Below are 16,612 nucleotides of genomic sequence, written 5' to 3' on the forward strand. Positions count from 1 at the left end.
AACATGCCCTGTGTTCCTACTAAAACTATAACGTTTAAAACCATCTCACTGTAGGAACCATAATGGCCCTGGCTCTCTAGTGCTGTGGTTCATCTGTTTAAAACAAAAAAAACACACACAAAAAAAAACACTTTAAGATAATGGATTCTCACCTCACCCCAACACCATTTCACAAACTGTTTCTGACACTCTTCTCAGTTTCCAAAACTGTTTGCCATGTGGCATAGGAGGCTCTTCTTGGAGGAAAAACAAGCCTTAACCTCCCTTCAGCTTCACAGATCCTGGCCAGAGTTTTTATTAAGTAAGCTTACAAACAGAGGTTCACAAATGTTGGCTTGATCTGCTAGCCAGGCGATTATTTGTGGCTGCCGGTGCCACCCTCCCTCCTCCTTCCAGTTCTCTGGCAGACTTTCAGATTTTCTTCATGATAAAATGCAATAGATAACGTATTATTATTTAGATCTTATAAAAGTGAAAGATTGAAGCATAGCCAGCAACAGTAGAGGGAAATGGTCTTAAGAGGCTATGTTTTGTTTATGTGCACACATATGGGCTGTCTTCCTTTCGTACCCACCCACATGGTCTTGCTCAATGTCATATATGGAATGCTTGCAAAAACACAAGCATGGCGTCCAACCAGAATTTTAGCTAAGAATCCATTGTATTTAAATGATATTTGCCTTAATAGGGGAGATTTGTTTTTCCTGTGATGGGGTTAAATTATTAAAACCTAAACTCACAGATGATGAATTGTTCTTTATGCACACCTTTGAAAGAGACAAGGATGCCCTCTGGCAGAAGTCGGATGCTTTGGAATTCCAGCAGAAACTCACTGCAGCACAAAGATGGCTTGGTGATGCGGAAGTAAGCTGTTGCCTAGACTGTAAGAAAGAATTTGGCTGGATGAATCGCCGCCACCATTGCAGGTCAGTTTGTAGGGGTGACTTGATAAACACTTGTGAGCAACTGTATTTGGCCGGATGACAAGTAATCAACAAGATGTTATACTGCAGTTTTTCAGGCCACATTTCTAAATAGTGCCATTGTAAATAGTGTCACTTGGAATTACAGCAAATTCTACCTTAAGTGGCATTCATAATGCATTTGTGGTTTCTGCTTGAAAAGACTGTGGGACAAAAGCATTGTTTGTGTGGATATGGAGATCTTTCCAGACTCGACCTCATCTCAATCTGAAAAAAAATGACAATCCAAATTATCACTGGTCTGCTCCCCATTAATCTCTCTGCAATGTTATATAAAGGAATTACTTTATAAAGGATTGTTGGTTTGGGGAATGGGTTGATATAGTTGGCCTTTCAGGTGTATATTTAACTCAGCATCCAATTACGTTACACTCAGAGTAGACCCATCAAAATGAATGGGCCTAAGTTAGTCATGTCTGTTAATTTCAATGGATTTACTCAATGTTGGATAAAACCCAGTGTTCTTCCATTGACTTCAAAGGGAATCCAGATTGGCAATATTATGAAGAAGGTTGCTTTCTGCATGTTGGATATTGTATCCCTTAAATGCCTTCATTTTGACATGAAGAACTCTTTTCTTTTCTCTTTTAAATTTTCATTATTTTTAGAATGTGTGGGCGCATTTTCTGCTACTACTGCTGCAACAACTATGCCATGTCGGAGCATACTGGCAAGAAGGAGCGCTGTTGCCGGGCTTGCTTTAAAAAGGCAAGTGCCATCTCAGTTGATTCTGGATCAAACGCAAGCCAAGAAGAACCACCATCAAGCCTGCTAGCCTCACCATTGTCCCTGGTCCATAGAGTTATGGGTGAGTCCTTCCTGTGTATAAATGGGATTAAATTTCTTGGGAAAGAATCTCCTGTGGACTTCAGATCATATTCTATCCTTGTGTCTGCTTTGGTACAGATGGCAGTGTTTGATGTCCCTTCAAGTCCCATAAGTCTATAATGAACACTGAGAAGTTATGTTGCCTTACTTTATATGCAGCATAATAACACTTTCTTGTTTTGTGTCCTTTGTTGTGGTACAGTTACAAATGAAGCCTCTAAACCCACAGATGATGCCGTGTTTGATATAATCACCGATGAGGAAGTGGGCCAGATAAAGGAAGACAACTCGGTTCACAATGAAAGCCAAACTGAAGAAGAATCTTTGGACCATGGTATAACCGATCTGTGAGTAAACATAATTTATACACATGTGTGTATACACACACACACACACACACACACACAATCTGTTCCAAAGTAGATTAGGCTTGTGAAGGGCAGTGGCGCAGCACGGGTTTCTAGTGCCCAGGGCAAGTATCCTTGGCACCGCTCATTCGATAGGCTGAGGGGCAATAGCTCAACCCATGCAGAGGGCGCCATAGCAATCAGCCGTCACCCAAATCCTCTCCTCAGTCTGCCCATGCGAACATGGGTAGATTTTCTGTGTGAGGGGGAGGGTGCACTGTTTTTTATTTATTATTACTACTACTACTTTTTTTTCCTTTAAAATTTTGTGCCCCTAAGAGTTTTGCACCCCCCAGTAACTGTCCCTGTGGCCTTGCCCATGCTATGCACTGGTAAAGAGCCCTCCGTTGTCCATGGGAGAGTGTAGCTGGGAAAGGAAGGTTAACTCTTGCCACCCCAGCTGCACTCTTGAGGAAGATCGCCCAGCCAATTTTGTTTGGAAGAAAGTGAAAACACACTTGTTCAAGTCTAACCACTGGCAAGGAGGAGTGCGCCTTTGGTGTCCACAGCAGTGTCCACAGTTTGCAAATATGCCCATGGGCCCGGTCAAGGTTAGCAATCCCAGTTTTATAGGTTTCCCTCCCCACAGCTAGGCTCATCAACTAGACCAGAGCTCAGCAAGGGGTGGGGAGGCTTGGGGGGTAGCATTTGGAGGCAGGAATTGGCATGTGTAATCAAGTCCCATTCCTTCTGCCAAGGTAATGTCTAGTTTCACCCTACGTAAGGAAAATTAAACATATAGCCCACAGAAGTATGAACTAGTATGGCTTATTGTGAGTGCCTGGAGGCGGTTGGAGGATGGATGGCGGCTAACAGATTGAGGTTGAATCCTGACAAGACTGAAGTACTGTTTTGGGGGGACAGGGGGCGGGCGGGTGTGGGGAACTCCCTGGTCCTGAATGGGGTAACTGTGCCCCTGAAGGACCAGGTGCGCAGCCTGGGAGTCATTTTGGACTCACAGCTGTCCATGGAGGTGCAGGTTAATTCTGTGTCCAGGGCGGCTGTCTACCAGCTCCATCTGGTACGCAGGCTGAGACCCTACCTGCCTGCAGACTGTCTTGCCAGAGTGGTGCATGCTCTAGTTATCTCCCGCTTGGACTACTGCAGTGCGCTCTACGTGGGGCTACCTTTGAAGGTGACCCGGAAACTGCAATTAATCCAGAATGCGGCAGCCAGACTGGTGACTGGGAGTGGCCGCCGGGACCACATAACACTGGTCCTGAGAGATCTGCATTGGCTCCCAGTACGTTTCCGAGCACAATTCAAAGTGCTGGTGTTGACCTTTAAAGCCCTAAACGGCCTCGGTCCTGTATACCTGAAGGAGCGTCTCCACCCCCATCGTTCAGCCCGGACACTGAGATCCAGCACCGAGGGCCTTCTGGCGGTTCCCTCATTGCGAGAAGTGAGGTTACAGGGAACCAGACAGAGGGCCTTCTCAGTACTGGTCCCTGCCCTGTGGAATGCCCTCCCTTCAGATGGCAAAGAGATAAACAACTACCTGACATTCAGATGACATCTTAAGGCAGCCCTGTTCAGGGAAGTTTTTAATGTGTGACATTTTAGTGTATTTTTGGTCTCTGTGGAAGCTGCCCAGAGTGGCTGGGGAAACCCAGCCAGATGGGTGGGGTACAAATAATAAATTATTATTATTATTATTATTATTATTATTATTATTATTATTTATTGATTCCTTCAGGGTTCATAATCCTATGAACAGGGTTGGGGAGCCAGTGGCTCTCTAGATGTTGGACCCATCAGCTCTGCCAGCATGGCTAGTGGTCATGGATGATGGGAGTGATAGTCCCTGCTGTAAACACTGTTAATAATTCCTGTCCGCCTTGCTCATATCAGAACTGTATCAAAGTGCCCAGCAATGCAGTGTTTGTTCGTTTCCACACTGTGAAGCAGCCAGCTCAATGTCAGACAGGAAGCTTGCATGAGAATGCCACAGACACTTCTGGTTAAGAGTGACAAGGATTCAGGTTCGCCGTTTCATTTGTCGGCGCACATTTCCTGCCCAAAGTGTCTGCCTCACACAAACTTCCCTTCCCTTTTTTGCTTGCTCACACCAAAAGAGCAAAGTTTTGATGCCAGTGGCAAAACTGCTGACTTAATGAGTTTTGTGAGCAAAACAACTTTTTATCATACATGGTGGGGATGTAAAATTGTAAAAAAAATATTGGAATGAGGTCTATGAGGAACTGAAAAAACTATTTAAGATTTCGTTTATCAAAAAGCCAGAGGCTTTTCTGTTAGGCCTAATATCTAATGACATCCCCAGAGATAAGAAAAATGTATTCCTTTACGCAACAGCAGCGGCCAGAATATTGGTCGTGAAGAATTGGAAGGGGGAGAAAATACCATCATTGTTAGAATGGCAAAGGAAGCTCTGTGAGTTTGTGGAAATGGCAAAATTGATGGCAATCATTAGAGGCCATTCAAAACAGAGAATAATTGAAGAGTGGGATGGAGTGAAGGAATACATGAAAAAATACGGTTCTGGAACTGGAATATTAATAGATAATGTGTAAAACGTGCAGGGGTAAGCAAGGAAATAATAAAAGAATCAATTGAATAATTATTAAGCTTCAACAACACAACAAGATAGAAGAAGTTTAAAAAAATATTGAGATCACAAATGGGTGAAGGGGAGTGGGGGTTATAGGGGAATTTATAAAAATTTCTAATATAATATTTCTAATTGCGTTGCATTTATATATAGCAAAGGGAAGTCTATAGCAATTAGGTATCTAGTCAAATATGTAATAGGCTTATGTTACAAAACGAATTTGGATTTTGAATTTGATGTTTGTAATTCTTTTTCGGTTTTGGAATAAAGTTAAAAAAGAGAGAGTTTTGTGAATAAAATAAAAAAGGAAAAAAGGAAAACTGGGCAGAGAAACCAAAAGAAAGGTAAATCTCAGACTGATGGCTGGAGGGAAAATTAGTGGGTCTACTGTATTATGACTTGGATTCTAAGTTAAGTTCACTGAAGGTAACCTTCCCTTCCCTGCAACTACTTGAGGCCCCTGGAATAAAAAACCTCTGGAAGGCTAGGAGATGCCTCCCAGTGTTTGGTGGAGTTCAAGGAGCTGTGGGGGAAGAAGGGGACAGGAAGTTTTCCTCCCTTTGACTCACTGTTTCTCAAAATAGTGGAACTGGGGACTACCAGTGGGCCTCAAGCCACTTTCCTGCTTGTTGCCTCATGAGTTGGCTGTCCTTCCCTGCCCCATAGCTATGCTGTAGCCTTTTGGTTAGACTGATGCCAACCCTAGCAACTCCTTCTAGGCTGCATCAAGGTGCCCCGGAAACAGAGGAGTTTGTGGGCAGGGGAGAGGCCTCTCTGCTCTGAGGGGAAAAGGCCAGAGAAGGTCTGAAGGAGATTAGGAAGAGAGATTATAGCCTAATATTCTGAGGTGGCGATGATTGACTGGGCATAGAAAGGAAGGGGATTAGAGAGAAAAGCTATTTTAGGAGGAAGAGGTGAATGGAAAAGGACCTGGGAGGAAGGTTGAAAGACGTTGTCAGTTGGAGAGGAGGGTGGGGTAAGGTACAGGTAAATTGTGGAAGGGGAATGGAAGAAGAAATTGCAGGAGATGGGTAAAAATACTTTCAGAGTTCTGTGGGGAGTGGGATAGGGGAAATACAGTATAAACAGCCTTCTACACTTAAGCCTCTGGATGAGCAAGTTGCACCTAAAATTGGGGGAGAGGGGGTTATGTCACAGTGCCTCCAGAGCAAGTGTTTGTTCTTAGTTTGAGAAAGCTGAGCAATGGAACTCCTTGACACAAGAAAAGACAAGAGATACAAACACTGTGTATGTTTTTTGTTCTTGTGTATGTTTTTTGTTCTCCATGAACATCTATCTTTATTTCTTTATTTATTTATATAAAAAAGATTCATATGGTGAGCCAAAGCAAGTAAAAGCATGGTTTGCAAGTTCTTGCATGCCAACCACCTGAAAAGTGTGTCTGCCATTCATGCTTTTTCAAACTGCTTTCATGACCAGCTTTGAATTGCAAACTATCATGATTTAACGTTCATAAAGTACCCAATGTTTTCTAAGAGCTGTACAGAGGTTAAAAGATAGTCCCGGCCCACTGGCTCACAATCTAATAAGCATGATGCAAAAGGGGGGTGGGGGTGGAGAGAGACAGAGAGGGCAGAGTAAATGAAGCCTTTACCAGGGACAAGATGGCCATCTCCTTGCCAGTATGTTGTTCCTGGGAAGCAGAGGGTTCCGCTTCCCACTGGCACTTCCTTAAAATAAGGGCAAATGCTAACCTAAACACCCATTCAGCATCTCTTCCATAGCTGCTGTATACCTTAATGCAATTGAGTCTTTTTTTTCTTTCTTTTTTTGGGAAAAGTTTTTATTATTAAAATAATTAAGCATTAATACACACATATTGCGAATATACAAGCATACAAACATACATTATCTGCGGGATTGAGTGTAGGTATGTTGGAACATTTTTAAGGATTGTATGAAATGTAACGCAATTGAGTCTTTTCTCGTAAGATGCCTCTAGCATAAGAATCAGGGTGGCAATGACATTCTGCAAAGTTTGCTTGTAGGGAAGCTTTCACCAACTTTACAAACAGGTTAGCTATGTTGAGGAGATTCGGCCTGTTGCTTTTGCTCGCACAAATGCCTAGGGTGACTAAAACTGAAGCTCAACAAAAGAGATGCTCTTCAAGATCCTCTTACAATGGATACATGCTTGTTTCCTCTGCGTTCTGTGTGGCGGTGCAGGATTTTGAGCAATCATCATCCGTAGTTTGGCATGGCTTCCTGGTTTGTTCATGTTTAGCACATCCAAGCTTTTTAAGGATTTTTACCAGGTTCCTCCTAAACTTCAAACCGATAAAGAAATAGAGAACAGGGTTGAGGCAACTGTGGAAATAAGCAATGGCTTCCGTTACGATCAAAGCATATTCAAACCGGAATCCGTTGTCCATCATGACACTCTGGTCTGCAGCACGAATGAGTTTCAAGATGTTATAGGGCGTCTGTGTAAAAATGAACACCACAACAATGGCAAATATTATTTTTAAGGATTTCTGCTTGCGGAAGCCCTTCGCGTAGAGTAAAGTTTTTGTGATGATTGAGTAGCAAAGAACCATGACCAGCATAGGGCAGAAGTATCCAAGAGTCATTTGAATTGCTTCGGTGAGCATCTGCAAAGAATTTGAAGGGTAGTCTGCAATGCATACCTTTTTGCTATACTCCTTCTGCGTGCTAAATAAAAACTGTGGCAAAGCAAATAGCAATGAAAGCACCCAAACCAAAATGCAAACCGTTTTACCCCAGACTATTCTTTTGGCTTGGCTGATGTGTGCTTTGGTGGCTTGGACGATAGCAAAATACCTGTCAATGGTTAAGCAGGTGAGGGTTAGCATGGAACCATACAGATTCAAGGTGTAGAGGCCTCGGATGATTTGACACGGCAAAGTGTAAAAGATCCACTCCTTAGCAGCAGAATAAGCCCAGAATGGCAATGTGCAAAGAAAGCACAAGTCAGCTACAGCCAAGCTCACCAGAAATACATCCGTCAACACCTTTACTTTTTCATAGAAGATAAAAATGATGAGAACCAAAGTGTTCCCTGAGACTCCAAAGATACAGGCAAATGAATACATGCAGACCAGGAAGACACTGCTAAACGCTGTAAACGTCTTGTGTGCGCTTTCATCGTTCTGAAATGTGGTGTTGGGGTATTCAGCAAAATAATCATCATCGGTAGCCATGTAGCCTGCTTTCTCAAATACCTGTAAAACATACACATTTGAAAATTGTCTCAGTAGGTGGATTGTAATGTCTCTCTACATTGCTGCAAAACTCTTAAATTTCACTTGCTCTGTGATGAAACCACATAATCATTGACAAGGGACACGATATAAGCCTTGATTATGTACTGCATATACCCCCATCTACGGTTGTGTTTGCCTTATCTACCACTGAGTGGGGAGGAAGCCCATGTAAGCTAACTTTTGAGACATAAGATGTAGATTGTAGATTCAAGCCAGTTTTGCTTGGGCTGAGTTTCTGACTCTTGGAAGTGTTTGTACAGTTGTACTTTGGTTCTCAAACTTAATCCATTCTGAAAGTCCGTTCCAAAACCAAAGCGTTCCAAAACCAAGGCACGCTTTCCCATAGAAAGTAATGCAAAATGGATTAAACTGTTCCAGACTTTTAAAAACAACCCTTAAAACAACAATTTAAAATAAATTTTACTATCTAACGAGACCATGGATCCTTAAAGTGAAAGCAATAAACTGCAGTCACACACACACACAATCAATCAATCAATAGCTGAACTGGGTTCCACACAGTCACAAAAACAAAAAAGAGAGTTGCAAAAACACAAAATAAATAGCAAGAACAGACAGACCTCAGCCTAACACTCAAAATGAAAGTGTGGTACTCCAATCGGAAGCGTAACACTCAAAACAGAGCACATTTGGCTTCCAAAAAAAGTTTGCAAACTGGAACACTTCCAGGTTTGCAGTGTTTGGGTTCCTAGTTGTTTGAGTAACAAGGTGTTTGAGAACCAAGGTACCACTGTATTAGGCATTGTGCACAGTTTATTGAAAACCGTCATTAGCAACAACAGTAAGATTCAGATAGACAGCTTGTTTTCCACACTCTGGTTATCTTGAGGTAGCAGCCCCTGAGCTGCTTTAAACCTCTGTTTTGTAATATACTTGTTCAAGGCCTAAATTCAAAATTTTAAATTAATTTAAGAAGGCCGCAAGACCTGGCAAGATAGGGGGATTTTAAAAAATCTCTTCCATCCCAAGAAAAGTGATCATGTAAACCAGGAGTGAGGAACCTCTAGTCTGTGGGCATCATTGATGAGCAGGGATCAAAGCCTTTTGCAGAAACGCTGTTTGAAGCAACTCATTCTTTTTATTTGAGCAAGCAGGTTGTGGCATCAGTGGTATTGTGGGCGGGGGGAAGAGCAGTCTCACCCACCCACCCTGCTGTCACCAACACAGAAATGTGAGCTGCTTCGAACAATACTTTTGCAAAGGACGTGAAGGCAGCCCCCATGCTTCCATTTCTGTCTCCAAGGCTGCTTTAAAGTGTTTTGCAAAAGCACTGTTTGAAGCAGAAGCCACTCTTCTCATTTAAAGGTGAAAAGGTCTGTTTCAAAGAGCACTTTTGCAAATGGCTTTAAGGCAGTCCCCACACTGCCATTTCGGTCTGAAACAGGAGCTCAGGGACTATCTTAAAGCCTTTGCCAGCCTCCCCACACTCCCCTTTTAAACCTCTGAGATTAGGAGTTTACAGAGAGAGCAGGAGGCAAACTTGCAAAGTTGCACAAAGGATTTTGACAGGTGGGCAGGGATTAATGAACATTAATGAACATCATTCTGCACTAAAAACTTTTTAAGACCCAGCCATATGAAACCCACATCCAAGCAAGACTGTATAAAGTATGCACATTTGTACATACTGCTTATTTTTCAAAATGTACTCTACTTCCAGCAGCCTCAGGGAGAAATCACTGATATGCAAGGAACAGAAATTCTGCCTTTTGTGGGCTGGAACTCCCACCCATGCATCCCCTTTCCCTGTTGTTTAGATTTTGTCAGTCATAGCCAGTATCCTTTTAAAATCTCTTTGAAGTCATAAAGGCTAGAAACCTCATTTTTTTAAAAAAAAAAAAAAAACATGCAGAGGTTCTTAGGATGCTGAATTCTGCACATGATTCCATATTATGATCTTACACAGCACTGGTGCAAAATTGCAGAACATACACTGCACTGATAATAAAATTATTGGGGCAGCATGCTTGGGTTCAAGACCCCACTCAGCCCCAAAGCTCACTGGTGTTCTTGGACCACTCCGTATCTCTCGGTCTTACCTAACTCACAGGGTTGTGAAGATAAAATTCAGAGGGGGGGAAACAACTTATGCCACCTTGAGTTCCTTGGAGGAGAGGCAGGCTCTAAATGGAATAAATAAAAAAAATTAATTTAGTTAAGCCGTAGGCCACTTAAGTTGCATGGAGTCTTTGCCTCTTCCCCTTCATTTTTATCACAATTGTCCCTGCACTTTTAGCTGCTCTTTCTTTGACTCCCCAACATCTTACTCTAGCTACTGTTCTCCACATGATGCCACGCAGGCTCAGTATCACAAGGGGGTTTGGAACTGGGTTGCCAGAATCCCCTCCTGCCAAGCAGGAGTGGCAAGTCAATAAGTAAACTGGCCATCCCCACCATTTGAATGGAACTATTTAATTGAGGAACAGGCATTCTATGGTCTTCCAGACATAGCTGGACTGCAACTCCCATTATCCCTTGACCGTTGGCTGGGGCTAATGAGAGTTGAAGTCCATCAACACCTGGAGGGCCACAAGTTCCACATTCCTGATTTAACTGGTAGTGTGTCAGGAACGAGCTGGCAGTAAATCACACTATGCAAGTTGGAGCTAACTCCTTATTAGCAAGGACAAGATCTGAACAAACTTGGCGGAGTCTCAGGCCTGATGAGAACAGCAGCTCATCCCTGGAAGGTCTTGCCCCATGGATCTGTTGCCCAAATGGAAAGTCCCTACCTCCTCCCAGCTGTCGTAAGTTCCCTCCTCTTCAGGGTTTTCCCCCAAGCAATCAGAGCCTGTGCCAACTTCTCTGCCCTTTTCTTGCTTCATCTGGTTCTGGGAGTCCAGTAGGGAGGACAGCTTGTCGCAGCAAGAGGGGCTCTTCAGCAGCCCAACTCATCTCTCCCTCCTTCTTCTTCAGCTTCTGCCTCTGATTCTGGACTTCTGTCTGCCACAGACTCTCCCAGCTCACTAAGCCCTGTTACCTCTTCAGCTTCTGACACCACCTCCTCCCAGTCATCTCCCTCTGACCACTCATTGTCGCCCCACCACCAATCCCCAGGCTCTGAGTCTTCTTCCCTTGGGGGGTTCCCCAGCTGGTTCCTCCCACCATTCCTCTGCATCCAACTGGTCTGTGACACAGTGCCCCAGATAATTATTCTAATTTATATTTGTTGGTGAGGCATTTGGGATACCTGTGAGTTAATGATAAACGAATACATTTCAATGTTAGCTTCTCTTGTGTGTCACTTTCTTGAAGTTGATGGTATAGATGACAGGCAATAAATTACCAGAGATAGGATCTCATTGCAAAACTAGGCTTTAGAGTTTCATTTCTTTCATAGCACAGTGCTTTTCAAACGGCTTTTAAAATGCTAGTAATAGCAAAACCACAAAGTTATCTGTGACTAAATAATACCAGGAATTATACGCATGAAAAGGCAGCTGCAGCCATCAATCCCATGTCAGTATTGAGTGAAAGGAGCTAAAGAGCCGTACTTCACAATCCGGGTGTACTTCACAAGCTGTGTTTTCACGATAACAAGGTTGACCTGGACCCTGAAAGAAACAGCATTTCCCAAATCGAGCTAGAATATGACTCATCCACAGAAAAGAATGTTCATATTAAAAGAGTAAAACTAGCAATCTAATGGAGCAGAGCCAAACAATCCCACGGAAAGAATTTTGTGGGGGTTTGGGGGAAACAGTGGCAATTTTGTGTTGTTTTGTGCAGTCGTGGTTCCTCCTGATTGTGTCACATGGCTAATAGGAAGCTGCCTATACCAGGTCAGACTATCTTCTGTCCAAAAAGTAGCTCTCCAGAGTATGGATGTAAGAACACATCATTTTCCATTCCACTCTGTATTTGCTGCATGCAACACTGTTTCCATTTTGCTGCAGTTCATCTTTTTGCCAAAAACAACATGATTTGTCTCGCTGTTCATTGTGGCAAAAGGACATGACATATAATTTGCACAAAGCCATTACATTATTCCACCCCATTCATTTCAATGCAAAGGAAACATAAGAAGAGCCTTCTGGATCAGCCCAACGGCCCATCTATTCCAACATCCTGCTCTCACAGTGGCCAACTACATGCCTGTGGGAAACCTTCAAGCAGGATTCAAGCACAAGAACCACTCTTCCCTCCTGTGGTTTCCAGCAGATGCAAAGGAGGTGGAAATGTAATCAGTTACATATCGTTGGCAGGCTGAAAACAATGACAGTGAATGTGCCAACAATATCTGGAATTGTTTGTGCCTATCTCTGGTAGATGGGAAAACTCGAATAATAATATATGCCCCAGAAGATGGTTCAAGTGCCCTATTGTCTTAACCTGACTCTGTTTAAGTATATAAGATAAACATATTTTTTTACACCAAAACCTCTTGGTAAAGAAAATTAACCTATTTCTAACTTGAAAGCTACTTAAGTTAGCTTTCAAGGGGCTTACTAGAGGAACCAACTGGGCCCCGCCACAACCTAATGTTTACAAAGATGGGATAGCTTTCCGTCTGAGGCAAGAGGAGATAACTACATACCTTGCAGCAGTCAGTGCAAGAGATGCGACTCAAATTCAGATGTCAGCTCGAGGTAGTGGTGGTTATGCGTATTTATTAGAGCTGCTGCCCCTGGAGTTTCCTTTCAGTGATTTCTTCGTTTTATACATCAAGCAAAACCACAAAGCAGGGTAGAAGAGAGAGTATTGCCTATGCTGCCAGGCTAGGGGTGAAAATAAAGCTAATATGTAGATATATATCCCAAAATATGTGCAACCAGGGCTGACCAGTGCATGGTCAGTTGATGTTACTTTGGCACCTGAGGCAAAATAAAAATAAAAATCACACTGCCTGCCTGGCAGTAAAAATAAAATAATAAATAACTAAGCATCTGCTGCCCTTTCATGACGCCCAAAATCACCTGCCTGAGGTGGCTGCCTCCCTCTGTCTCTTTATTGCAGTCAGTGAGCTGTATTCAGAAAGAAACTCTTCGCAAATATATAAAAAATAATGCAAAATAATACCAAACAAAATAGAGAACTGTAGCAATAAAATTACTAGTGCTGTAGAATGCCAGACGTAGAGGATAAAATTATGAGTTTGCTCAAATTAGCCCCCGGCAAGTTTTACATGAAGCAGCGCAATATTTCGCCATCCTGAAAGTGTCAACTGCGTCAGGTTTTCAGCGCTTGCTTAGAACTTCCTCACACTGGCTTTTCCTGAAGTGTGAGCCTAGCTACTGATTAGTTTATTTGAATTTGAATTTTTGATTTATTGTTTGTGGTTCATCATATTTTAATGTACGCTGCCAAGGTATTCTCATCTACCATATTTTTCGTTCTATAGGACACACCGGACCATAGGACGCACCGGACCATAGGAGGAGGAGAACGGGGGGGGGGGAATCTCCCCCTCTCTGCTCAGCGTCCCTTCAGCGAAGCGGCAGGAGAAACGGAGCCCCTTCCATTTCTCCTCCCGCTTCGCTGAAGGGGCGCTGCGCAGAGAGGGGGAAATGTGCAGCGCCTCTCCAGCGAAGCGTAGCCTGGAGAGCAAGAGGCATCAGTGTGCACTGACCCCTCTCACTCTCCAAGAGTTCCCGCTGCGCTCCAAACGCTTGCGGATAGCTGCCTGAAGCCAACGGAGTGCAGCCTTTGAAGCCTCCGCAGAGCAGCGGGGTGAAGGCACCCCGCTGCCCTGCGGAGGCTTTGCGCAGCCATCCCCAAGCTAGAACAGTGAGACGGAGCGCTGCGCAGCGCTCCGCCTCTCTGTTCTGGCTTCAGGGACGGCCATTGAAGCCTCCGCAGGGCAGCAGGGTGCCTTCACCCCACTGCCCTGCGGAGGCTTTGCGCAGCTAACCCCAAGCTAGAACAGCGAGACGGAGCACTGTGCGGCGCTCCTTCTCCCTGTTCTGGCTTTGGGCTTAGCTGCGCAGCCTGCATTCACTCTATAGGACACACACACATTTCCCCTTAATTTTTGGAGGGGGAAAAGTGCGTCCTATAGAGCGAAAAATACGGTAAATAAATGAATGAATAAAGGGACATGGGTGGCGCTGTGGGTTAAACCACAGAGCTTAGGACTTGCCGATCAGAAGGTCGGTGGTTTGAATCCCCGTGACGACGGGGTGAGCTCCCGTTGCTCGGTCCCTGCTCCTGCCAACCTAGCAGTTCAAAAGCATGCCAGTGCAAGTAGGTAAATAGGTACCACTCCGGCGGGAAGGTAAACAGCGTTTCCGTGCGCTGCTCTGGTTCGCCAGAAGTGGTTTAGTCATGCTGGCCACATGACTGTACGCCAGCTCCCTCGGCCAATAAAGCAAGATGAGCGCCGCAATCCCAGAGTCGGTCACGACTGGACCTAATGGTCAGGGGTCCCTTTACCTTTAATTCTCTCTCCATTCAGTAGAGATTACAGCCATGCCATTTAGCATTCAGGTACAAGCGTGTAAGGGCCCTTTCAGAAGAGCTATCCATCTGTAAACTGCATTTACTCATGAACGCATGAAAGAGGCAGTCATTGTTTTATGATGACAGCATGTAGGAGCTGAGGCAAGATCCCTGTAATGTATGCTCAGTACTTATTATTTATTTTATTCCAAGGATTTACAGTCTATACCGCTTCTCAGCAGAAAAAGATCACAGAGTTGTTTATGGTACATATGTGGCTGAAACAATATATATTGTAGGAAAACTGTAGCTGTACATGATAGATAGACTGATAAGAGAGATAACTTATCACATCCTTTTCAATGGAATGGAAAACTGAACTACATGATGCACATGGTTGGATGAAAAAGATATCCTGTGGACTTGCTTATGAATGGGTTTTTTGTGGGGTGGTGGTGGATGAATTTATAAGATCAAAGCCTGTGAGAGAACCTAAACAGAGTTGGGAAAGCACCACAGGAAAATTGAAATGTTTAACGCTTTATTCCCAGGCAGGTTTTCCTGTTTAAATCTCCACCTGGCAGGGTTACTATTTGTCCCACAGGTTTTTCTCAGCAGAGCAAATAGCAGGGGGTTTTTTTTGAGATGGGTGGGGATAAGATTGGGAAAATAACATTGGTTAAACACCCTGTCCCACACCACTTACCATTCGTTCCCTGGTCCTTTAGGGATCCTCCACCCTGCTTTGATCTAAATAATAATAATCTACGATCTTTTTATGACTCTCCAGACACCACAAAAATATAACTGCATGTAGCTAGCTTTCAAAATGCTGGCGTGTTTTAGGGATTTGTTTTGGCACAAGTTAATGTATTGTTGGTTATGTTTTCATTGGTCTTTTGAAAAGGATTCCAGTGTGTCCTGCTCCTCAAAATGACTGGATCAGGCTTTAAAGGACTTTCAGCTACCTCTTGAAGCATTCGTTGAGGTGTTTGCTCCTGATGAACCATCTTTCTGCTCAAAAGGCGCTGAGATCAGCCTGGCGCAAGTTGTTAAAATCACTTTTGTCCCTGTCGATTTTGTCTTCTCCTTATTTTAGGGGCAAGGCTGCATGCTTACACTACCCAGTCGTCTTTGTCCATGCAGTACGAGAGCTGTTGTAGTGTAATGGCTAGCAGTGCAGTCTTATACACACTTTCTTTGATTCTTTCTGATGGAAAAAGCGGTAGAGGCAACTCCCCAAAGGTAAAGGTAAAGGGACCCCTGACTGTTAGGTCCAGTCGTGACCAACTCTGGGGTTGCGGCGCTCATCTCGCTTTATCGGCCGAGGGAGCCAGCGTACAGCTTCCGGGTCATGTGGCCAGCATGACAAAGCTGCTTCTGGCAAACCAGAGCAATGCACGGAAACGCCGTTTACCTTCCCGCCGGAGTGGTACCTATTTATCTACTTGCACTTTGACGTGCTTTCGAACTGCTAGGTTGGCAGGAGCAGGGACCAAGCAACGGGAGCTCACCCCGTCGCGGGGATTCGAACCGCCGACCTTCTGATCGGCAAGTCCTAGGCTCTGTGGTTTAACCCACAGTGCCACCCGCGTCCCACAACTCCCCATTTACGCACGTCAAATTGATGCCTGATTGTGCCGAACCTGGGAGTGAATTTTAAAATTGCAAAAATGGCCCTAGTAGAGCCCAGAAAGGGCAAAAAAAAAATGTGGGAAAACGACGCCTAACAATCCCATGAACCTTTGCAAGTGCAATCCCAGCCCTTGCACTGACCATTGAGGCCTATGGAGAGTAGACGTTTGAGCAAGGAGGTTTAGAGGGTGGAGCAGACCCCCCCCCATAGTGCCCCTATTTTCCAGGGACGGTCCTGGATTTACAGACGCTGTCCTGGTTTCTGATTTGATTCCGGAATGCCCCACTTTTACTTAGGAGGTCCCTATTTTCATGTTGGAGGGTGTGGAGTTATGCGACTCCTGAGCCAAGGAGATAAGTAACTATACAACCTTTAGAAGGCACCTTCAGAAGGCATCTGAAAGCAGCCCTGTATAGGGAAAGTTTTTGCAATGTTTTTTAATGTTTTTATATATGTTGGAAGCCACCCAGAGTGACTGGGGCAACCCAGTCAGATGGGCAGGTTATTAATAATAGAATTATGATGATGATGATGATGATGATGGA

General features: G+C 44.1%; 2 protein-coding genes across 9 annotated transcripts in view; one reads left to right on the forward strand and one right to left on the reverse strand.

The window, feature by feature from the left end:
- FYCO1 (FYVE and coiled-coil domain autophagy adaptor 1) overlaps window positions 1-16,612 on the forward strand; it is a 58,508-nt gene that overhangs the window by 32,704 nt on the left and 9,192 nt on the right. For 3 of the 4 annotated variants that reach the window (XR_013978366.1, XM_080975734.1, XM_080975735.1), the window contains 3 exons: window positions 777-926; window positions 1,592-1,791; window positions 2,014-2,158. Coding sequence is in view for 3 of the 4 variants with exons in the window: in XM_080975734.1 (XP_080831860.1) it covers window positions 777-926; window positions 1,592-1,791; window positions 2,014-2,158 (495 nt within the window). In the remaining variant the exon portion in view is untranslated. The remainder of the gene's footprint in view (window positions 1-776; window positions 927-1,591; window positions 1,792-2,013; window positions 2,159-16,612) is intronic. The other variant, XM_080975736.1, reaches the window with a different exon arrangement.
- Window positions 6,093-12,882, reverse strand: CXCR6 (C-X-C motif chemokine receptor 6). 5 transcript variants are annotated; one of them, XM_080975962.1, is made up of 4 exons: window positions 12,591-12,881; window positions 11,468-11,607; window positions 10,093-10,176; window positions 6,094-7,990 (listed from the first exon to the last, which is right to left on the reverse strand). In XM_080975962.1, the coding sequence occupies exon 4, from the start codon at window positions 7,967-7,969 to the stop codon at window positions 6,926-6,928; it is 1,044 nt and encodes a 347-aa protein (XP_080832088.1). In that variant the 5' UTR covers window positions 7,970-7,990; window positions 10,093-10,176; window positions 11,468-11,607; window positions 12,591-12,881; the 3' UTR covers window positions 6,094-6,925. The 5 variants fall into 5 exon arrangements, with proteins under 5 accessions (XP_080832086.1, XP_080832088.1, XP_080832087.1 ...); XM_080975961.1 differs by having other exon boundaries at window positions 11,548-11,607; window positions 12,591-12,880; XM_080975964.1 differs by lacking the exon at window positions 10,093-10,176 and having other exon boundaries at window positions 11,548-11,607; window positions 12,591-12,882.

The sequence above is a fragment of the Podarcis pityusensis genome, assembly GCF_964106645.2.
Source record: "Podarcis pityusensis genome assembly, chromosome: 12".
Classification (NCBI taxonomy): domain Eukaryota; kingdom Metazoa; phylum Chordata; class Lepidosauria; order Squamata; family Lacertidae; genus Podarcis; species Podarcis pityusensis.